We start from the raw sequence: 25,156 nt of genomic DNA, 5'->3' as shown, positions 1-25,156 counted from the left end.
TCTAGCACTCTGCCAACAGCCTGTTCAGGCATTGTCAGCAAGAAGGAAGAGCAGCAACAGACAGGATGCTAATGGTGAGTCAACAACAGGACCCCTGATAAGGTGAGCCTTAATCACACCAGGCCCTTGGATATGTTTCAAAAATAGTAAATTATAGGTTTGCTTTTTGGATCTATATAATACTCCTGCTATATTTTTAGGATATCTCAAATGGCAGCCATGAACAGGCTTTCTTTTCATCTGAAAAACCTGCCCTGAAAGTGTCTCTCCCTCCAAGCCACAAATAATACATTTAGTCATGGTAGCCTGAATCTATGCAAGTTCTGTCATCAGATTGATAACAAAAGCCTACAGGGCACTGTGAAGGAAACGACGGCCCCTCGTTTGTTATTCCATCCTTCATAGCTTTATCAAAGGCATTCTCATATTACATTTTCCTTAGCTTCCTATCAGCAACCAACATTCCATAAATACAAGGTTTCTTCAGCTTTTGCTGTGATTGCTTTGTTCCATCACTGCAATTCCAGAATTCAGTCTACTTGGTAGACTGGTATAGCACTATTTCTGAAATGTATGTCACATGTAAAGCTTTTCTTTTTTTCAAAAATGTTATTTTAAAAAAGCAAAGAGAAAATAACAATATTGCACTGTTCATGAACTTGATCCCTTATTTATTTATTTATTTATTTATGAGTACACAATAGCTCATCCAATAACATTTGGCGTTCATCTTCTGCTCCTACTTCACTGAACCAAAAGATGTACTACAGGCAGTACAACTACCTCCTCTTATACAAACCTGCTGTTATCCTTAGGATATTCACTGAAGTGTTATCTGGAGTTCCCTAGGTTTTGAAACTGAGCATGTAATTCCCAAAGAGCTATGATACGGACAGGTATTGTCAGAGTTTGGATATGGTGGCCTTAAAGAGGTGGAGCTGTATTTGGTATGTTAATGGGCAACATTTATTTTAAAATGTATTAAATCAGATCTACTTCATTTCCTCACCCCTTATCATGCTTATCAGGTCCTTAGACACTCTTCCCCGCAATGCTGCTTTATCACAGAGGGTCTTTTCTGACTTGACAACTCACTTACCAAGCAGAAAGACTGAACAGGCAGCAATGTGATTGTCCTTTTGGCCCTAAGTAAAACTATTTTGACTTAGCCAAGCTTTCCAATTATTTGAATCCAGTTTTACAACTTGTTGGAACTTCAAGCTTTTTTAGTTACTACTCTAATTATAAGGTTTGCTAATCATTGCTTGTAATTTGTTACAGGGTTTTGTTGTTGTTTTGTTAGTCCAGTTGTGGGATTAGAAACCCTGAGGGATAGAGTGCAAATGATTTAAATTAAATATTTAGGTACAGACAAGGTAAAGGTTGGGGCACTTAATCCCATACACTTCTCCTAGAGTAAATAAAAAGTCTGTAGTATGCTATGTAATTAAAGGATATGTAGTTTCACCCTCAGTGAAGATCTGCTTTCTATGTTGAAGTGGGCTTTGATTCAATTAGATTCTATCCTTTCTTCTCACCTCATATCAGGGACAGAGCAGCATAGGACAGTGAAACACTACTACTTTTTGGAAAACAAAGTAGACTAGCGTAAAGAGCTTGTTTAATTGCACACTGGTACACAGGGTAAATAAACCACACACATGCATATTAGTTGCATATATGCACACTTTTGAGCTTATATCTCAATCTTGTCTACTCTAAAGCTCTCCAAGAAGTAGTTCAAAACCTGCTGATACTGAGATTACTGAAAATTACTTGGTGATCTACTGGTAAATTACACTAGTGTGGTGTGCTATTTAAGGTGTTAGACTAGGAGCAGGGACACCCAGGTTTTAGTCTACTCTCAGCCACGAAAGCTTAATGGAGAATGTTGGACCAATCATTCTCCCTCACCTTAAGCCACCTCAACTGGGTTGTTCATGGTGGAAAAATAAGGGGAGGAGTGTTACGTACACCTTCTTGATTCCCTATAAGAAATGCAGGATGGAGATTTAATATAAAAATAAAAATCAACCAGCAAGGATTTCTGACTGCCAGTTGTTCAACAAAAGCAAGGTACATCAGATGAAATGGAGATATCAGGAGTGGATTTCCATGTAGAAAGACGGTGAGCTCTATTCCTGGATATTTTTTACAAAAAAATCTCTAACCATATGTATTTTGCTCTAGGTTATAGAGGGTAGAACTCAAGGCTCTAGCAGAAAACTAAACAGCTATAATATAGCTGTAGTCAGCCTACCCCTAGTCTACTTTTACTGGGCTAAGTGAGTCTTTCAATGTCTCAGCCACTTGCTATCTGATTCCTTTTGGGAGGAAGGTTTAGAAAAATATAATGAAAGTTGTCTTGCAGCATGAAAGGAGTTAGGGTTGGGTTAGGTTAGGGTTTTGCAATGCAAAAAGAAAAAAGAATCTAATAAATTTCTTTCATTAAATTTTCTATGAATCTCAGATATCATGATAGTGATGTGGTTAGTTTCCCTTTGGATGTTATTTGAAATAGCCTTTATATTCTGTAAACCAAGGTTTATAGTGTTATCTGAGAAATAATATATCACAATCTACAGCTTAGCATAATAGGTGATGATAACCTTCTAATGTCATTCTTACTCCCAACGATACCTTCCCTACAGGATTTCCTTTTAATGTCTGCTACACACCCCACTGTAGCATGCGCTAATCCCAAAGCTACCTAGCAAGCAACACCAATAATTCTGTAGATCCTAACCAATATCACTGCTAACACTGATGCTTTTGCCAACGTATACAACTTGTCCAGACTGTGGTATCTCTGTTACTGGGTCTTAATTTTATTTTGATAAGGTTCAATTCCACCATCATATATATTAATACATTTTATTATAAATCTGTTGTTTTTAACCATGCAATCATAAGCTTTCTCAACTAGTAACAGAAGAAGCAGCATATTTATTAAAATACTGGCTTGGATCCAGATTTTGTTCTCCCATGGAAAACACTATTGGGGGATATTATTATCAGTAGAACCCAGAGGAGATTACTTCTGCAGCCTTCTATACTCCCACAATACTCTGGGGGAATGCTGGTATCCTCCAGAATAGGGAGGGTGGAAGGGGGAAAAAGCCATAAGCAAAAATTGACTCCATCTTTTAACACCCAGATCCTCCATTGGATCAAAAGTGGTTGGTGGATAGAAGGATCTCTTGCATTCACAGAATCCAAAACTAGAATCCAAGCCAATGTATTTATACAGAATTTATCATAAGTGCTTGGAACACTTCCAATACATTGACTGTGTTCACACTTACAGTATATTAAGACATTGGTATTTTTTTTGTCAGATTTGTACAACATGCCAAGTTTTTAACCATGTCTTACAAACAATGCTCACAAAACACACTAATTCAATATCAAACAAAATATATTATGACCAAGTAACTTTTTCCAATCTGGATATATTCCAGATGTGTAGACTTTGACTCCAAGAATCCTCAACACTGGCCATGCTCCAGTCCACACATCTGGAGGGCACCCAGCTCAGGAAAGGCAACCTTAATATAATTTGTGAACCCAGCCATACAAAACTGAATTAGAAAACCTGAGAACTTAAAGACATTGCTGCCATTCCTGCTATCATCCCTACTACCAAAACAAACTACCAGAATGGGGAAAAAAATCACTTCAGTTTTCTCCCCTGGAAGGAAACCAGAGGTCTGAGGCAGCAGCTGAGGAGGGAAATGGTTCACAGTGGACCTCTATTGGTAAGGTCAGAAATAATCTATACAACATTCACTTCATGTCGGCTACAATGACATAGTTTGGAAAGGAACAAATAATGAGCTTAATATTGGAATGTGAAGCCAAGGCAAAATAAAATCAGCATAAAGAAACTGAATAATGATGAAATTATGAATATATACCAATTACTTCTAAGACAACTCTTTCCTCTAGGGTGGAAGTTCTTTGTCCCCTGAACCAATACGTTCTCTTGAGAAATCCAGAACCGCTGAAAGCAGAGCAATATGCTTCACAAGGAAAGATATGCAACACCTAGCAGAAGGGAAAGGAGACAAGGAAAGAGAAGGCAATTGTTGCCACACGCTGGAGTGGCAAGTGCAAAGCTGAAACCTGGCTCAGGGCAACACTGTGGGCATTCTAGATCATGAGAAACAAAATCCAGGTCCTTAAAACTGTGTCACTTTGATTAATTGCACTCACTCTAGCAGCCCGTATCACTCAGTAGCTCAGCGAAGTAATAATAGATTTACGTTGCAGTCAGGACTTCATTAGCTACAAGGATGGCTTTTAAATTAAAGAGCAGAAAAGCACATATATCTACCCAGTTCCAATAAATCTTAACACAGTTTTGGAACTGCAGGCAGTCCTGTTGAATTCCCTCACTTGACTCACTGAGACTTTAGTGTTTTTCCTCCAGAAACTTCCACAGCTTTGATATCCTCACAACAATCTCAACTCCACCTTACTTATGTTCTGTTACCTTGTGCAAATCAGCAATCACATATTTTCATCTTGACATAACTATTTCAAGTTCCGACTGCAACAATCAGATCTCTAACATAAAGCTGCTCCGTTTGACTAGACCAGGGTTTCCCAACGAAGGTTCCATGGAACCCCAGGGTTCTGCGAGAGGTCACTAGGGGTTCCCTGGGAGATCAGGATTTATTTAAAAAATTATTTCAAATTTGGGCAACTTCACATTAAAGAGGTAAGTTTCATTCTTTATTTTTAGTTTAAGAACACTGTTAATGCATATATACAGGCCTACACATGAAATGAATATAATAATTTTGTAGCTTGTGGCCTATGTATGAGCCAGAATGTGCAGGGGTTCCCCAAGGCCTGAAAAATATTTCAAGGGTTCCTCCAGGGTCAAAAGGTTGAGAAAGGCTGGACTAGACTAGCTTAGGTACCGGTTTCTTGATGCAGTGTATGTACACACAGAAACTATATGCACATTAGAATCCCTTCCTCCTGTATAAAATTACTCATGATCTTAGATCTCCCTCAGAGTCTGTGGTATACCCTGCCACTCAGAGTGGCGGGGTTGGTGAGAAAAACATGAGACAAGCCCAACAACTGACTATGAAGTTCTCTCTGAAAGTCTGAAGGCTGACTTCACTGTTCCTCAGTTTTTGGTACACAATAAAAAAAAAATGAGGGGGTCTATAATGAATTTTAAAGTTGTTTTGGCCTGTTTTTTATTGTTTTTCCTTTATTTTAGTATGATTTTATTGCATTATTGCACAGTGGTTAAAGTGTTAGACTAGGAGTGGGGAGACCTGGATTCTGGTCACCTCAGCCATGGAAGCTCATTGCATGACTTTGGGCCAGTCACCCTCTCTCTCAGCCATTAGAGAGGAAGGAACCCAATATATATTGCCTTGGGTTCTAGAATAAAAGGCAAAATATAAATTTAACAAATGATAGTTGTACCTTGAATTCTGGCAAACCAAAGGCCTCACAGTAGAAATACTTTTAATATGTTTGGCTTAATGTTCAATAGCCAATATGGTATATTGGTTAAGGCACCAGGCTAGAAACTGGAGGAACATGAGTTCTAGTCCTGCCTTAGGCACGAAGCCAGCTGGGTGACCTTGGGCCAGTCAACACTGACTCAACACCCCTACCCCAAAAGTCTAATAAATAAATATGACTTAATGGCACCTAGCTTAATGGTTGAAAAAAAAGCAATTAACAGTCCATCTGTGAAAATAAATCCAATCTCAGGTGACAAAACAGGCTTAGTCATATTGATTTAGCACAATAAAACACACACACGCAGGCATGAAATACTTGCCACCATTTATGGAACATTGTGACTCCAAAATAAAAAGCACAGTTGAGTCACACTATGGCCCTGGCTAGAATCAGGGTGGCCAACATTCTTCCCAGTTATTTTGATGTCATGTAAGTAGGTGGAGCTACTGTTCTGGATGGGTTCGGACCATTTAAGTTGTGCTAAGTCTTTTCAAGAGCTTAATACATTTATTCGTTTTCCGTCAAGAAACTAAACTGCTGTTGGTGGCATGATTCTGCAAGGCTCTAAGGAATTAAAAAACAATTGGGAAGACTTGGAGATCACAGGCACTCCACAGATGACATACTCTGCTTTATCAGTAATAGACAGTGTTGGTTAGACTGAATTTCTAACCCAGAAATAGCCAAAGTCTTCAGAAGACATGTACTTTGGTCAGTAAAATAAAATATCAAAAACCTGCAATATTTCTCCTAATATTAGTAGAACCTGCTAGTAGAAATAGGCAATAAAACTAAAATTACGTGCATAAAGACTGGGTTACCTTAAAGGAATTAGGGTCCAAATGCAGCTCCAGATTTGGAGGCTTCACCCATACATAACCTAGATAAACAGTGTCAGTGGATTCCTACAAAATGTGCTGTTGAAACAACATATTAAAAATGGCATACTGAAGAACCAGAACTAAAAAATAACAATACATTTAGAAGAAATATATTGGATACAAGATCTGAATAGTTATTATTTCTATTTTTAAAATTTTAAATTCTATTTCTTTAGAGAGACAATTTCCTTTTGCAGAGAAAGGGAGAAAAACAGCTTTCATTTTTGAAATGCAGTTTTCCTTGTTTTTGTCTTCTGTAGTTCTACAAAACTGCTGTAGCAACTGCCTCTGATTCAGCTAAACTGTATGATGAAAACAGAAACAACAAATCTATCTCAAGAGTCCTACTTCTAGAAGTAACATCCATGTACTTCCACCCACTGTTTCCTGTCTTTTAGTCAGTTACTTCACCATAAGAGGACCTGTTCTCTTAACCCACAACTGCTAAACTTAACAAAAAGTCTTTGGTGAGGAATTTGGTCAAAAGTCCAAATCTACAATGTCAACTAGATCTCCTTTATTGATGTGCCTGTCTGACTCAAGTCAACCACTTTTTCCTCTCTCCCTCTCTCTCCCAGCACAGAAGGCAGCAAATGGGATTAGAGGAGGGGAACATCTGGCCTGGTGTTGTTGGGGTTCCAAAAGCAGGCCCTCTGGCCCCAGACAATGGCATAGGAATCAGGCAGTAAGGCAGCATGCTTCTCAGTCCCTCCTCAGTCCTACCTGGTAGAGAGAGGGGTCTAGCCTGGGCTGTGAGACAGTGGCAGCACAACTGGACATTGGCCAGGCTGATGGCAGACATAAGGCCTTGAGCTGCAATGGGCACTGGATACACAGGCCATCAGGTCAGCAGGCATGGCAGTGTACCTCTTTTGGATCCCTCTTAGACCAGCGTCAGGACAGAGAGCTTTTCCCTCACTCTCCTCCTCCCTCTGCCGCCACCAGTCACAGCAACCTCTCCTGTTCCTCTTCCATTGCCTGCGTGACTTCATGTTGCTGGTTCACCAGGGCCAGCACGAGTACATGGAAGAGCATGGGAGAAGCAGTGGGCAGCATATTACTACAGCGGGTGGAGCACAGGAAGCAACATCTGGGAAGGGCCCCTGTTTAGGACCCCCCCACTTTTCTGAGGCCCAATGAAGCTGCATTATAGTATGCTTCAACCTGTTAAACTGGTCCTGTGTGTGGAATGTGGACTTAGTATTCTTTGATACCTACCCTTGAGTCAGAATCCAGTTGGGTAGTTCCCTTAATCTAGAATGTGCTTTCCTGATTCTTGAAGCCATAAACCTGGAACAATTTAGGTTACATAAGTTTGCTGGAGCCATTGGAACAGAACAGAAGGATATGATATACAATGCTTGATCTGTCCTGCCATCAAAAGTTGTACTTCTTTTTCCTTTCTGGAGGCCTTGATGAGGCCTCCTCTCTTTCTCTTTTGGGGCAAACTTAGGAGCTGAGACAAAGTTGAGGAGGTCCCTTACAAACTGGTCTCCTTGAGGAAGTGCCATAATAAAGAACAGAGGCTGGGTCTGCATGGGTGGTTTTAGGGCAGAACCGAAGATTGGGTTGCAAGAACAGATAAAGTCACCCCCTTTTCAACCTCCGTCAGGGGTCATGACAGTACTGAGGTTTATATGTCAAAAACTGACCACTTTCTATTTCTGGTCAGCAGCAAGATTCATGGAAACTGAGGTGAGAGGCCTATAGAAGGCAATTTCCATCCCCTGGTCTTTCAGAACAAAACATCAAACAACATGAGATTTGATACACACATCTGTGGGTCTGTTACACAGAAATGCCATAAGCATATTATTATGCTGGACCCTCCAGCTCGCCAGGACTGCAGCTCCCAGAATTCCCAGCCAACACAGCCAAGCTCATAATTCTGGGGGCTGCAGTTCCAACACACCTGAAACTGGAAGGTGTCAAACCAGGGCAAGCTGCATTACGGCACAAGTGAAAAAGTGCAGCCGAGTCCTAAATGGCTGCCTAGCTGGAGAAAAAGTGGAATTTGATGCAATGTTAAGAGAAAGTAGAAGAGTGCTCTTAATTGAAGCCATATTTCTCCAAACCCACACCTTCTGGCAAAATAACTGCATGAATATACAATCTCAGTAGATAACAATTATTTCTTGATTCTTGGTACTTGGGAAACAGCACATATGGCCAGAGAGAGGGGTTTGCTGTTTCAGTGTTTATGGTTGGAGATCTAAACTCTGCCTGCTTCATACTGAACAGGTAACTATAAACAGATGTCAGAAGGGCAAATCTGGTACACTGATTGGATTGCTATTTTTATTTTCAAAACAGGAAGGAAGGGAAGGGAAGGGAAGGGGAAAGAAAGGGAGGGAGGGAGGAAGGGATGCCAGTTGGCAGTGCATACTATATTGTGAATAGCTTGCCTAAACTGCAGACTTTTTTTTTGCATCTGTACAGACAGTGTGAAGCCAGTCTTGACAGATGTGTGCTATTACTTAGCCCCTGGCTGGCCCTGTCTCTCTTTAGTAGGTCACCAGGTTTTAATCTCCAGTGCAAAAGAATGAGGCCTGGATTGCAACCACCCGGCTGGCTCTGGGTGGTCTCAGCCCAGCCGTAGTAGGAACGGTAAACCTCGACATACTAATCATGACAGAAGGAAAGAGTAAGTCCAACCCAAGACAATTGTTTGTGGTTTCAGCTCCAGGGAAAGCGGCAGAAAGAGTCGCTGCTTGCAGTTTCAAAGCATTTGATCTCTGCCTACCACAGAGGAACTTTGAGGGTGGGGTCCTACAGCTTGCATATGAACCAGACTTAAACACCTATTGCAGACAGAGGTTCAGTACTAGAGCCTACGCCCTTCAGATGCAATACCGTTCACTGGAGGCTTTTAATGCGTTCAGGTGCCCCCTTCAAGGGCAAATCATCAGGCCAAGAGAAACATCAAGTTCACTTACTTGAATATGTAAAACAGCCCAGACTAGAGAAACTGCAAGTCTGTCAGTTATAACTCTGGAAGAGGTTTTGCTAGGCCTCAAAATATATTCAAAATTCTTCACAGGCAATGGAACATTAACTGTTTATTTTACAACATGTGTAAACCCAGCAACAGACTGAAAAGTATCCCTTCACTTGATTTTACCTGTTCTAAATGATTTTAGGTAACTACTACTGTTTTAACAAATTTACTTTAAAAAAAAAATATAAATGATCACGGGTTTAACACTGTTCCAGCTTCCACGTAACACTTGCAGAGAGACAGAGCGAGGTTGACAAAGGGATCACCACCACCCCATCTGTCAAAACGCACCTTCTTCCCAGCCCACATTAAGGAGAAGGATTGGTGGATATTTCTCCTGCCAGCCTATGATGATTGGTGGGAAAGCGAATGAAACCAGGGAAATCCACCACTTGTTTTCCTTAACTTGTCCCACATTAAAACTGTAGGAACATCACCACACCCTGGCTTCATTATTAAAGCAGAATGGGGCTCAGCAAAATATGCTGGCCTACTTCTCTGCCCCTTCAAGGCCTTAGTGCAGTCATGAGGAAGAGCCCAAAGCCAAACTTCCTGATTGATGTACTACCATAACAATGCTAGAGTAAAAAGGGCCTACTGTGAAGATGAAAACAGCCAGATAATTTGGAATACTCAAGTTGGCAAAATGTGATGATGCTTTGGCAGTGTATTGTTAGTAAAACCTCTCTTATTCTCATGTTAAAGATCAATAATCCGGGCAGATTGTTAAATAAGCGGAAGGCACACCACACAGACAACAAGTATCCTTAACGTCTAGCAAGTCTTGCTAGGTCTTCTTTCCTACAGCAGAGAAATATACCAGTGACCGAGGGCATAAGGATAATATGGCCAAAATCCTGTAAACAGGAAAATGTCAAGACAGTACTAGAGAGCTATACTGATGATTACAAAACTAAATCAAAGGCAAAAGTGAATACTTTTGTCCTGTATTATTGGTGACTTATAAATACTTCTAAGCACTTTTGTTACTAACCTATGGGGCTCATAAGACTCATAGTATATGCAACCAGTGAAATGAGCCCTCATCTATTAAATATGTCATAAGAAATGGGTGAATCTGTAATGCATTGTGACTTGTAATATTTGAAGCAGCACAGGTTAACAAAATATTCTTGCAAAATGCTCACTTCCTCTTTATATTTGTGCACCAAATAATTTTTTGAGGAAGTAAGAGGCTGACACTCTTAGACTTGCATTTCATCATAGAAAAAAAAAGGTGAAATGGTGAATTAATCCAACTGCTGCTGAAAGACTGTGGTGACCTAACTACAAGGTTTAGGGTTATATTATATTTACTCACTCTCTTTGAACAACAGTACAGAATTTCTCAGAGGAATAGCCTATTTCTTTACTATAAAATCTTACCTAACTATTTAACATCAACCCAGCTTTCTCAAACCTGTTGTCTTCCCAACTTTGAGATTACAACTCCATTAGCTCCAACTAGCCTGGCCAAACGGCACAAATGACAGGAATTGTAGTCTAAGCCGACTATGGACTTAGGAGGGAGGCCCAAAATGTGCTTACATGTTTATTCAGATCTATGTGCCACTCCGATCAAAAGACTCTTATTAATATTGCAAAACAATATTCTGTGTTCTCAGACGAATAATTCTGAAATCATTTTCACCCAAGAGAGCATGTTTTTCTAAAAGTATGCTTTCTGTGTGGATAGTGCCATGGTATCATTTACTTGCTAGATGGCAGTGAACTCAACTGTATCAGGATGAGTCAGGAGCTTCCTATTTCAGTTCTTGCTAAGAGAAATAAAAAAGAGAAAATAAAAGTTGACTGGCTTGCCACCCAAGTATATCCTCTAAGTCTACTATGCCACCAACTGCAAATTGTATTTAAGTGGATGACATTCCTATCATTTCCACAATACTATATTTTATTTTAGGAGTTATGATTTTAATCATTGTATTATCCATTTTATTACATAGTATAAAGTATTGAATGCTCTACACGTAACATATCTGAGAAAAATGCATGTGAAGGATCAATCTGTATTGTCTACATCTCTTAATCATACAATAAAGAAACATCGATTAAAGTGTACATTCAATACAATGTTCTATTAATGTTTATTCTGAGGAATCACACTGTTTAGGTGTGCTTCTGAAATACCTGAAGGCTCAGACTATGCAAGGGCACAGTCTCCACATCTGTGTCTTCACCATCAGTTGAAACAGGAATTCACTTGAACATGAACAGAACTTCCCACAGCGGTCTTCATTCATCTGCTGCCCGCTATAAATGTTTAAGTTAACTCCCATAAACACCCGGGGTGTTGTGGTCATTAAATCCAACATAACTTCAGAGCCCCAGGAGGGGGAGGTTGCTTCACAGGTTGGGGGAGGTTGCTTCACAGGATCAAGGAACCTGATAGAGCTAGGTCTACAACCATGAAAGGCCACTAACGTATGAAAAAAAATGTCTTCTTATCTAAAGAAAGTGAGGCTGGACCACTGATACTGAACCTGATGGGGCATCCTATTATCTGAACAATGTATCCAGTTAGCTAGTCACAGTTAGTTAGTTAGATGTCATATACAGCAATTCCTACAAAGAAAAATATAAGTTCTGTTGTGATGAAAGTTCATCATATATACCAGATGCTCTTTAACAGCTGAACTCCAAACAGTATTGTGAATAATACATTTCAATATCTGTTTCATGATTCCCTTGAGAGGGAAAAGGAGGAACCATAAATTGTATATCATGCATAGACCAGATAAGCAATATGGTGCTTTCATTTTTTGGACTACAATCCCCAGAAACCCAGATTCCTTAATATACTGAATGGGTTTATGGGCATTGCAGGTCCACCTTTGTCACCTTAAAAATTACAACTCAGTAGTACCACTGAGGCACCCCCAAGGTTTGGAGGAAGTATCTAGAGAACATCAGATTGCTTAATTCTGGCATAGGCCAATCAGCTTGATCCAAAGAGGAGAAAGAGGAGGAAAGACAGCAGATATTAATTTAATCTTCAATTAAATTAATTTTTACAGACAAGTCAGACTGCATTCATAATTCCAAAATGTTCAGGCTGGTAAAGCTGCAGTGCGATTATGTTGCCATTTTACAAAAGGAATAATCTTGTAAGAAACTTATAAGCAAACTTTACTTGCATCTCCAGACCTACCCAAAAAAACATCTATTATAAGGTCAGACATGGCCTTGGGATTACCATGGGACATATATGAATGCTTGCACAGTATGGGGCTCTCCTCTGTTCAAATGTTGGCATGACAACCAAATCCCTCTGCTGTAGCTGGGTGGAAAAGGTTACAAGTCACATATTAGGCACAGAAAAAATACTGTACCTTAAGAAGCAAGAGTTTTTGCTGGATGCCATTATTATTTCAAAGAACTGCAACCTGCACAGCACACACACCCAGACCAATGGATACACGTAATATAACAGACTTTTACAGACTGCTGCACTTCCTTATTTGTCAAGCAAAGTTGTACTAGTTACCTTCTGGGAGAGGCACATATTTTGATTAGATTCCTTTTGGACAAGCCGTTTGATAAACACAGAGTTAATTTTATCTCTACCTTCCTTGAGCCTAAAGTGTAGACACAAATCTCATCTGCAAGACACCGAGGATGGTGGCAACCATCCTATTCCTAATCTCTATCCTCAGCTATGAAAGCTATCTGCACGTCATAAAAGCATGGCGAATTCTCTGATGAGGCAATTCTGGGTTCAAAAAAAAAAGTAACACTGAACTGAATAAAAGAAAAAGGCATTTTTTTCTAGCACCACTGCTCCTACTAGCAAGTTCTCTGTGTTTGCACTTTTAACCATGGGCTGTAGAGTGACTATGGGAGAGAGAGAATGATCTTTAAAAGCAAACACAGATAAATGAGTTGTCAGCTGAACTTTACACTAATAGCAGTGTCTAAGGTGGAAAGTGCTCTTGGGCTGAAGTCCTGCTTGTGGGCTTCCCACTGGCATCTCCTTGCCCACTGGGGAAGCAGAGCGCTGGGAGAAACAGGCCTTTAGTCTTATTCAGCACAGTGCTTCTTCTATCAAAAATTGCCTCCCCTTTAGTGACTACATCCAGCCCTGACTGTGCTGACAGAACAGTAATGAGAAAGGGTTTATATCACCTGAGTGATGGCTAGGTTATGCCAGAATACAGTGAAAGTCACTTGAAACCAGTAATGGTTTCTATAAAATTTAGGATCATATTGGTTTCTTCAATATATTGTATTATTTGCTGAGGGCAACGTTAAAGCTATTTCTGCACATACCCAGCGGACTCCTTGTTGTTTCTGTGCCTGTAGCAGAGGTATGGAGTGCAAAAAAAGCAGTTGGGGTGGAATTAAGTACCATAATCTAAGAGTTATGGGTTAAAGAACATTTAAGAGTTCAGCTCTAGGGTTGATCACTTTACTCCAGCTTGAACTCAGTTAATGGCTGTTTGTTTCCTAAACCATACTCGGTCTGGTGGGGCAAGGATATTACCTGTCCCACCAGTCAGCTATTCTGTCTTTCTGTTTTTAATGGATCATCTACACCTGGAGGAAAAAACATGGGAGGATTAGCAATGGAGGATTATACTGATCATACTTTGGGTGAAAACATGGTTTGGTTAGCATATTATGTCAACCAAATCATTATGGTTTGTAACCCATGATTGGGTTGGGTGAAACATATGATCTGGCCAATTGTGATTTATTCAATAAATCATAGCAAAGCCAACCACAGCATAGCAGAACATGCAAATCTAATCAACATGTGGATCCAGGAAGAATCTATGAGGCAAGTCAACAACAGGAAGCATCCTGGCAACTCCACCAATGAATGCATAAGATTTTTCTGAATACTTTCTCTGGATGTTTTACCAGTGAGCAGAATTGCCTTAACACTTGCAAAATCATGTGGCTGTTTCATCATAAAGCCAATATTCTACTCCTGCCCAGAACTTCCCCTATGTTTAGAAATGGTTTTTCATGCAATATGCCATCCAAAGTATATCTTCAAAACAAGGATATTTATTTCTGGTTAAGCATGCAGTGACACTCCATTCAGACTCATAGACTTGAAGCAAATCCAGAGGCATGGTGTCTTGTAACAGAGCTGGTTGTAGACTTTTTGCATCAGCCTCCATTTAACACCCACAAACAGGTTGTTTATACCAGCCACAAAGTCTCCACCCTCCCTAAATAGCAGAAATTGGTTCCTGACAGGACAACGCACTACCTCAGAAGCTGCCTGAAATGGGCTTTTGCTGAAGCACAGCCAACCTTAAGTAGCAAAGGGTGGAGAGTATAAGCTAAAGACACCTGGCAAAAATCAATCCTTTCAACAAGATGAACATATAGTGTCTGCTGTGACAGCTGCGATAAGTCACAAGTGTATAACTTTTGAGGGGTGGAGAGCTAATATAGATTTGAATTGCTTGTAGGTAGTTATGCTGGAGCCAGAACAAAAAAGAAATCAAAATTAAAATTTGATTTACATTTAAATGTGCTTAAGACTGAAAATATTCTCCTGTCATTTTGCCTCATTAAAAGTAATAAATTTGGAAACAACTTTGGGATATCTTTAGGGTCACACCCAAGATAACAGGGCATGTCTGTATTCACACAGAAGAGATTATGCCAATCTCTCATGTAAGGGAGGCAACTCAAGCATGCATGATGTCTGATTGTTGAATGTGCCATGATTTACTAGAAATGCATACCTTTCTGAGAACATATTTTATTGTGGCCATTGAACTGTCCGTAAGTGACTAGATTCACATATTACACTGATCCATGCTCTGGAATAAACTGAACACATAAGGACAAATCATACAAATCTCATTATGTTTTAGAGTGATGCACAAACTCCTCTAGTGGACTGGATCTAAATTTTTAATTCCATTCAGGCTTTTTCCACTGGCAGAAATTTTATTTATTATTTGCAGTTATTTCCCCCCAGCTTTACTATTTGAAAATGGCTAACTATGATAATTCAAAACAGTATTTGAAGTACAATAGTTTCAAAAGGGGAGGTGGGTAAATACATGGTGGACCAGTCTATCAAAAACTATTAGTCTTGAAGACTGAATATGACCTCTGGGTTGGAAGCATCGTTCCTCCAAATACCAGCAGGGGAACAAGGGTGGGAGAGTGGTACTCTATGTCTCTGTCTTCTGCTTCTAAGCACCCAAGAGGCATCTGGTTGGCCATTTTATGAGGTATAAAATTCTCGACTAAGATGGCTCTTAGCTTCACCCAGTAGGGCTGTTCTTAGCAATATTACAAAGCTCAACGTGTACATAGCAATTGGCAGGGATGGAAACAGGAAGATCCCACTCACCCCATGCACCTTCATAGCCACCTCTCCCACCACTCTGGATTGCTCCCCAGCTTTCAGGGGAAGGGGCTACTGGCAAGAATCGGCTCCTTATTGCTCCTTATTTAACTAATGCAAAAGCTCCAGGGAATGAGAAGGCCTCCTATTCATGGAGTTTTGCTGAAACCAGCTCAAGAAAGGCAGGAGTTCTTGCTTTTACCTTCCAGAGAAGTCTTAGACTTCTTAATACTAAATTTGGCTGATTAAAACTCATTTGTCTATGAATGGAACTAAGTAGCATGAAGAAAAAAAGTAAAGTAACCTCCTTCATACCTTGTGCTAAAATCTTGGGTTTGCTTAACCATGATTTGTTGAATAAGTCACAACATGCTAAGCCAAAACATGATTTTGTACAGAATGCTAAACCCTAAAAGTGGTTCATTTAGTTTGGGTTTACTATGTTGTACAAACCCTGAATCTCTCTCTCCCTCTCCCTCTCTCTCATCTTTATATGCTGCCCAGTTCTAGTGGCTCTGGGCAGCTTACAAAAATGTAATCATGTCTGAAGAAAGTTTGACACATAGCATTAACCATCAAGGCTCATTAAAGTTTTCAAACCTTTAATTCCCAGGAAAACCTGGCTTCAAGAAAAGCATCTAAGCATTGAAATGACATCTAAAGCACAAACATCTTCAGTATTCACTGCAGCAAAGAGGTTCAATTTACAAATCATAGTTGAATTAATGGAACTTGGAGCTACCCTGTAGAGCCCAGAGAAAGCTACCTAAAATGAAAGCATTTGGTCATAGAAGTACCTGTATAAAAACAAAGCAGTATCAAGAGGCAGGCCAGAGACAGCACTTACTTACTTACTTACTTATTTATTTATGTGATTTTTATCCCGCCTTTATTATATTTATAAATGCTACTGGCCTCACAATTCTGAAGAAACATTTAGGCTATCAAAAAGTACAATCTACCTTCACAGTTTATTCTATCAAGTCACAAACATAACCATTCAAAACTGTTCACTTCGTATAGAATGTATACATACTAATAGGAGTACATAAAGTTATTAGCTAACACTACAGTGTAGTACAGTATTGGATGCAGAGAAAAGAGGTGTTCCTATAAACAGAACTCAGTGATACTTTTAGAAGCAGCAGAAGACTTAGACCAAAATTCATGTGACAGATTATACACACACTAAATTAAACCAAAATTAGTATATTAAATTATCTGAATGTAAAATAGTCAGCATATTCTGGAGATGAGTCAGACCACTAAAGGAACCTAATGTCACCCTTAAATGCTTTATATGACTATCGGTAAGAGAATTAATAAGAAAAAAAGTGCTATTCAAGAATCATTTCAATAGAAATAAATTAGTTAGAATGAATTAGGTCAAAGTGCTCCTTAACATGTATTTAAAAATTCTCACACAAACTTCTCTAAGAAAACGTAATTCTTGCCTAATGAACAGCATATACTATTTCATGCAAGGACAACCAGCATTTCTTCACTTCTTTGCAAATCTAAAGGGATAATCCTTACTGCCAAGATTGTTGAGACAATTTTACTACAAGGTTCCAGGATAATATGTAAACTGAACATTTTGAACTGTGATAGTTAAAACTTCCTTTTAGGTTCTTGAACATGTTCCAAAGCTAATGTGTTATAAATCTCTATTTTCCAAAATTGATGTATAATGTGTGGGCTTTGGCGCACACTTGGGGAAGGCAGAGGAAGTTTAGCTATCACACCCCACATTTCACTTACTTGTGAAGCCCACTGGAATCTCTGCCAAACTCACCCACTGCCTATGGCCTAGAACAGAATTAAAGGGGCCTATTTGCCTGGCATCCATGACGTAGCATCCCTGTGCTTGGGAAAGAGTGTGGTTGGTCCTTCTTATTCTTTGACAAGCCATAGGTTAAGAAATGAGCTCAAGACCACTTTTTAAAAGTGGCTTTTTTGCCTTTCATCCTATCAAGGTGCTTTAACTCAGTTAAGGCAACTAGCACTTCAAGCCATGGCTCCCAGTTTTGCCTTCAACGAATCTAAAAGTTCCAAGGATTGGTTCAACAAACAGCCTATTAGGAGCAGCTCCTTTTTTTAGAATTCGAGCTTATAAAAGCTGCATAAATAGTTGAGCTCTCCAGCAACTGGGGACCGGCCCTGATTGAACAGCCAATTAACAGCCATGAATGCAGATAGCTCTAAGGTGTCAGCGTTTGAACGGGGGAGACGAGAGGCGGGGGCGCAATAAAGGAGAATTACCATTTCAGGTGAAGCATTCAAGTCGAGGCTGGGACTGAAGGGGAGTTACAACTAACAGCGTAATTCAACTGTTCCATCGCTACACCTTTACTAGGAGGTGCCCTTGCCCACTCCCCCCGTCTCCCCAGCAGCGGAGACGGCGAGCAAGCAGGTCCACACGTGAAAGCATCTCCTGGGTCGATACACGCCAGGAAAGTAAAGATTAGGGCAAAATGCGCCAGTGTGTGTTAAAGCCGTGGGCTGGAACTGGGGTCGCACGAAAAGGTAGCCGGCTACTTCGTGGACTGGGGCGGGCTGTCCGTGTGGCCATTTAAAGGTCAGCGGGCTGTGCGAATGCCTAAAGCTCGGTGGGGCGGTGTGTTGTGCGAACAGCCAAAGCTCTGCCGTTCCGAGATGCCCGTCCCCTCTCCTCCTGTTTTGACAACTGCTCCATTTCCTAGACAATGAGAAACTTGACGGGCGATCCGCCGCGACCGTATCCTCGCACTCCACTCTCCTCTGCCCCCGCCCCGGGATCGGCCCCCGAGCGACGAAACAGCCTCCTTGGAGGAAACCAGCGGCACGCAGGAGCCCGCGAGGTGGCTTGCCAGGCTCGCATCCAAGAGAAGGAGACCCGGCGCCCAGCTTGGGATCCCCGACCTCCCCAAGCGAAGAAGCAGCCTCCGATGCGAGCCGCCGCCGCCGCTGCTCTCGAGAAGCCTCCCGGCAGCGCAGCAGCTAGTCGTGGGCTTCCCCCCCCTCGCCCTCCCCCGATTCTATTGTTGGTGGTCCCTTTTTTTACCTGGTCGGTCAGTTTGAGGACTGCCATGGTCTCCCGCGGGCTTTGCTCCCCCACATGCAGCTCTCCTGCTTGGAGATGCCAAGCCACGTTCCAAAGGGGAGACGCGCGATCCCGGGCTGACAGTCCTCCTCCCGCGGCAGCTCGCTAGGTCAGGAGGATAAAAACCCGCTGGTTTTTAGCCAAGCCTGCTCTGATACAGGAAGTACGGATGCATTCAACCCAGCTAGCCCTGACATCACTCCAACACACACTCCGGGCCGCGCTCGCCTTGCGCAAGGATGCCCCCTGCCGAGCGTAGCTTGGAACGGCGCCTCGGCTCTCCCCTCCTCCTCCTCCACGTCCGGAAATGCGAGGCTGCTCCTGCCGACTGTCGTAGCGCCCATCGGGGTCGTTTCCTTTGTTCCGCCCCCTGGTGCGCCCCCCCCGCGCGCGAAATCTACCCTTTGCAATTGCTATCACTTCTTGGTGCATGCGCTCTTGAAGCGCAATGAGTTATTTATCGGTAATTAAATTAGCGGCTTGGATTCGGCGATGTAGTTGGGCCAGGTTAAATTCTGGACACAATGGTCTTAACTCCTCCTTTACTCTTCAGACGGTATTATGTGTGAATTCAGCCCTTCTGTCCTTGGAGGATGCCCACTATATGGGCCGCTGGCTCTTGCCTCAAGGTCGGTCCTGGTCTTGGGGTGCGACTAGGTTTTTATGGTGAAATCCGCATTTGGTGAATTAATGGATTGAGGGCAAGTCCAGATGTCTTGAAAGATAAGGAGCTTTTTACCTTGGAGTGGGAGTTCCCCATGACTAAGTTATGGTATATAAAGTTATGCCTAGTGTGGAAAAGCTGCTCTCCCCTTTTGGACAGATAAAAGGAAATACTTGTTGACACGGTGACTAGTTAAACAATGGAATTTGCTGCCATCAGATGTGTGGGATCCAATGCTAAGGGGACGGGAAAAATTGGGGGAAGGATCAGGCTAGCAATGGTTATTAACCTGATGGCTGCTTGTACTGGTAGAAGACAAGCATCAGGGACCAGCTGCTGAAGAGAAGAGTAGAAGAAGGCCTCTTTCTTCTGTCCATGTTTATGCTAGTTGGTCACTGTGTGAATACTGGACTAGAGGAACCCTTGGCCTAATCCAACAAATTGTTTCTAAGGTTCTTCTGATTTTGGAGGGGGGATCTTGACATTGTCTCTCCTTTATAAACCACCAGTACTTTCCCACCATCACAGCACCCTTTTTGAAATGCACAGTGGCTTTTTATTAATAGACCTTGAAGCTCTCAGGTAGGACTCATCCTTACATGGAAGATGCTTCACTGAACAATTTAAAGGACATATCCCAATGATGTTGCCTTTGTCTTGACCCCTTCCCACCAAAACGATGGCTTAAATTCATCTTTAGCAACTGTACCATGGTTACAATTGAATGAAATAGGTCAAATCGATGACTAAGGCCATGCTGGCTGGTAGTGAGTCTCACTGTCTGACACTTGGAAGATGTTGTTTATTCGTTTAGTCGCTTCCGACTCTTCGTGACTTCATGGACCAGCCCACGCCAGAGCTTCCTGTCGGTCGTCGACACCCCCAGCTCCCCCAGGGACAAGTCCGTCACCTCTAGAATATCATCCATCCATCTTGTCTTTGGTCGGCTCCTCTTCCTTTTGCCTTCCACTCTCCCTAGCATCAGCATCAGCATCTTCTCCAGGGTGTCCTGTCTTCTCATTATGTGGCCAAAGTATTTCAGTTTTGCCTTTAATATCATTCCCTCAAGTGAGCAGTCTGGCTTTATTTCCTGGAGTATGGACTGGTGTGATCTTGCAGTCCAAGGCACTCTCAGAATTTTCCTCCAACACCACAGTTCAAAAGCATCGATCTTCCTTCTCTCAGCCTTCCTTATGGTCCAGCTCTCGCAGCCATGTGTTACTACGGTGAACACCATTGCTTTAACTATGCGGGCCTTTGTTGTCAGTGTGATGTCTCTGCTCTTAACTATTTTATCGAGATTTGTCATTGCTCTTCTCCCAAGGATTAAGCGTCTTCTGATTTCCTGACTGCAGTCAGCATCTGCAGTAATCTTTGCACCTAGGAATACAAAGTCTTTCACTGCTTCTACATTGTCTCCCTCTATTTGCCAGTTATCAATCAAGCTGGTTGCCATAATCTTGGTTTTTTTGAGGTTTAGCTGCAAGCCAGCTTTTGCACTTTCTTCTTTCACCTTCATCATAAGGCTCCTCAGTTCCTCTTCACTTTCAGCCATCAAAGTGGTATCATCTGCATATCTGAGATTGTTAATGTTTCTTCCAGAGATTTTAACTCCAGCCTTGGATTCCTCAAGCCCAGCATGTCGCATAATGTGTTCTGCATACAAGTTGAATAGGTAGGGTGAGAGTATACAGCCCTGCCGTGCTCCTTTCCCAATCTTAAACCAGTCCGTTGTTCCATGGTCTGTTCTTACTGTTGCTACTTGGTCGTTATACAGATTCTTCAGGAGGCATACAAGATGACTTGGTATCCCCAGACCACTAAGAACTTGCCACAATTTGTTATGGTCCACACAGTCAAAGGCTTTAGAATAGTCAATAAAACAGAACTAGATGTTTTTCTGAAACTCCCTGGCTTTTTCCATTATCCAGCGGATATTGGCAATTTGGTCTCTAGTTCCTCTGCCTTTTCTAAACCCAGCTTGTACATCTGGCAATTCTCGCTCCATGAACTGCTGAAGTCTACCTTGAAGGATCTTGAGCATTACCTTACTGGCATGTGAAATGAGTGCCACTGTTCGATAGTTTGAACATTCTTTAGTGTTTCCCTTTTTTGGTATGGGGATATAAGTTGATTTTTCCCAATCTGATGGCCATTCTTGTGTTTTCCAAATTTGCTGGCATATAGCATGCATTACCTTGACAGCATCATCTTGTAAGATTTTGAACAGTTCAGCTGGGATGCCATCATCTCCTGCTGCCTTCTTATTAGCAATGCTTCTTAAGGCCCACTCAACCTCACTCTTCAGGATGTCTGGCTCTAGCTCACTGACCACACCGTCAAAGCTATCCCCGATATTGTTATCCTTCCTATACAGGTCTTCTGTATATTCTTGCCACCTTTTCTTGATCTCTTCTTCTTCTGTTAGGTCCTTGCCATCTTTGTTTTTGATCATACCCATTTTGGCCTGGAATTTACCTCCGATGTTTCTAATTTTCTGGAAGAGGCCTCTTGTCCTTCCTATTCTATTGTCTTCTTCCACTTCCACGCATTGTTTAAAAATAATTCCTTATCTCTTCTGGCTAACCTCTGGAATTTTGCATTTAATTGGGCATATCTCCCCCTATCACTGTTGCCTTTTGCTTTCCTTCTTTCTTGGGCTACTTCTAGTGTCTCAGCAGACAGCCATTTTGCCTTCTTGGTTTTCTCTTTCTTTGGGATGTATTTTGTTGCCGCCTCCTGAACAATGTTGCGAACTTCTGTCCAGAGTTCTTCCAGGACCCTCTCTACTAAGTCCAGTCCCTTAAATCGATTCTTCACCTCCACTGCATATTCCTTAGGAATATTAGTGAGCTCATATCTAGCTGATTTGTGGGTCTTCCCTAATCTCTTTAGTCTGATCCTAAATTGTGCAAGAAGAAGTTCGTGATCGGAACTACAGTCAGCTCCAGGTCTTGTTTTTACCGACTGTATAGATGTCCACCACCTTTGGCTGCAAAGGATGTAGTCAATCTGATTTCGGTGTTGTCCATCTGGTGAAGTCCATGTATAAAGCCATCTCTTAGGTTGTTGGAAGAGAGTGTTCGTTATGCAGAGTGAATTGTCTTGGCAAAATTCTATCAGCCTATGTCCTGCTTCGTTTTGTTCTCCCAGGCCATACTTACCTGTAATTCCAGGTGTCATTTGACTGTCCACCTTAGCATTCCAGTCTCCTGTGATGAAAATAACATCTCTTTTAGGTGTCTTGTCCAGTAGGCCCTGCAGATCCTCATAGAACTGCTCTACTTCAGCTTCTTCAGCATTTGTGGTTGGGGCGTATATTTGGATCACTGTGATGTTAGATGGCTTGTCCTGAATTCGAATTGAGATCATTCTATCGTTTTTTGGATTGTATCCAAGCACTGCTTTAGCCACTTTACTATTAATTATGAAGGCTACTCCATTTCTTCTGTGGTCCTCTTGTCCACAGTAGTAGATCTGGTGGCCATCTGATGTGAAGTGGCCCATTCCAGTCCATTTCAGTTCACTGACGCCCAAACTGTCTATCTTTAATCTTGACAGCTCACCAGTAACCACATCGAATTTGCCCTGGCTCATAGATCTTACATTCCAGGTTCCAATGGTGTGTTGATCCTTAGAACATCGGATTCGCCGTTCACCACCAGCACCGTCGGCCGCTAGCCGTCCTTTCGGCTTTGAGCTAGCTGCGTCATCACGTCTGGGGCTAGTTGAACTCATCCTCTTGGAAGATAACCATACCAAAAGTAGTTTTATGTTGGCTCTATTTAAAGGAAAGCTTTTTTATGCTATTTTCAATTGCTATTGTTTGAATGGCAATAAAACTTGTAGTTTGTTTGCCTTCATCTGTGAGCTGCCCAAAGAATATATATTGATAGAAAGCCATATACATTTAATATATCTAAAAAAAAAAAACTAGTTTGGATTTCCTTGTGGAAAAATCTCTGATATTAGCAATAGAGTATCACTGGACAGGCCTTTCTAGAGAGGGAGCTCCATAGACGGCCTCAGAATCAAGAATTCCTTCTCCCTAGGCATTATTAAAGGTTCATAAAATGTTTTATTTGTTGTGTCTCTTATAAGAGCTTGGATCCATTCAACTCCATTTTCTGTTTGGATAAGAGGTGCAGCAGGAGCAGAAGAGAAATTACACAATAGTATTTTCAGTCCATAATGTGCACCCATTCATATAAATAAAATCATATAACTGTTTATTTAAATAATGTTTTATATACTTCTTCCCTGCTCAGATATGAATATAAAAATTCTAAAGACCCAAGGGAAAAGTAACTCCTAGAGTTACTCTCACAGGGCACCCTTAAAAGAACTTTGAAATGCATCTCTGTCTTCCCAAAGGGGAAAATAAGCAACAGGGGCAGAAGAAAAAAAATGAGATTAACTAGTAAGATACAGAGACTTGGACCATATGTAGCTTTGGAATTAAAAATATTCTTCCCAGTAGGAGATGGGAAACATCTAGCAGAAGCTGAGGAGAGCCTGATGCACATGAAAAGAGGGCCGCTCTAGCACCTGAGAAAGACAATATTATTTTTCCAAATTGTATCAGCATTTCAAACTTATGTACCTAGGATCTCATTTGATAACTTGCAGAAAACTTAGAATCTCATTCAACTCAATCTAAAAGTGGACAGAGGCTGTTTCACTGAATTCCCAGTGAATTTTAGTGCAGATAGCCATTTAATAGTCCTTCCCCCAACACTTCCATTGAGCAGCCTTTTGAGCTGGAAGCTGAAAGATCCCAGAAGTTTCATTGGATCATTCCTCAATAGGGGAGAAGCGGTTGCCAATGGAAGCTTCTTTGTCCTCAATTTACATGTATGAGGTGTAAAAAAGTGCAGCCTTAATACAATAGAAGATAGTCATTTCTTTGAGCATTTCACAAGGGACACAACATGCAAAGGATGCAGGTTTATGATTTGCATGAATGCGGTCATGGCATGTATGATGTCACAGTGGCTTGTACTGGTCACCTGTGCAGAGAGCTGTGGTGGAGCCAGTGTCTTGCGGTGTGGTCTTTTCAGAGAAGGCCCTTGGGCAGACATGGAACTCTGTTGCAGGTGGTCAGAAAAGCAGGCACTTTCTATTATGAGTCTGGTTGTTGCAAAAATATAAAGGGTCTTCCAGGTTGTTTATTAAATGAGGACAGGTAGCAGCAAAGTATCTACCTGTTTTTCCTGCCTGTAGTATGTTATATACCTGCACATTTCTCACAAGTCCCTGGAATTTAATTTTAAATGTGAGTTTTGGCTCTTATAGAGTCATGGTTTCTGGCTTTTGGTTGGATTGTCATCCAAAGGAAAGAAAGGTGTGGGTATTTGTATCTTTTATATCAGTTATTCATTCTCATCTTCAAGGACTGGTAACAGAAGTCAATTCTGGCAAGATTTTATATTTTGCTTGGTTATTATTTCGTTTATCGCCATCAAGACCCAAGTCTAAAACCTGAGCAAGAGCTGAGCATGTTAGACACATAGTAATGGTGAACTTGCAAGGTATTTTTTTTCCAACAGATAAGAAGATGGGATTTATATATTTGGTGTAATCTCCCCAGTCTGAAGTGTCATCAAAAAGGAATGCTAATACTCTTGTCCTTAGAGTCTCAAAGTGCTTAAGTAAAATGGGCTGGAGTATTCTGGCCTCATCATCTGAAGGATGTATA

The 25,156-nt window shown here is 41.3% G+C and overlaps 1 protein-coding gene across 1 annotated transcript in view; it reads right to left on the bottom strand.

Annotated features, from left to right (window-relative positions):
* The window catches only part of ANKRD44 (ankyrin repeat domain 44), a 158,706-nt gene extending 139,745 nt beyond the window's left edge, over positions 1-18,961 (bottom strand). Inside the window, exon 1 of the mRNA XM_063318043.1 lies at positions 18,756-18,961. Coding sequence (XP_063174113.1) covers positions 18,756-18,782 — 27 coding nt within the window. The 5' untranslated portion in view covers positions 18,783-18,961. The remainder of the gene's footprint in view (positions 1-18,755) is intronic.
* Between the last annotated feature and the right edge of the window lie 6,195 nt (positions 18,962-25,156).

This window comes from Candoia aspera, chromosome 1 (genome assembly GCF_035149785.1).
Source record: "Candoia aspera isolate rCanAsp1 chromosome 1, rCanAsp1.hap2, whole genome shotgun sequence".
Taxonomy (NCBI): domain Eukaryota; kingdom Metazoa; phylum Chordata; class Lepidosauria; order Squamata; family Boidae; genus Candoia; species Candoia aspera.
Note: the sequence above shows the minus strand (reverse complement) of the source record. Positions and strands in the feature narration are given on the sequence as shown.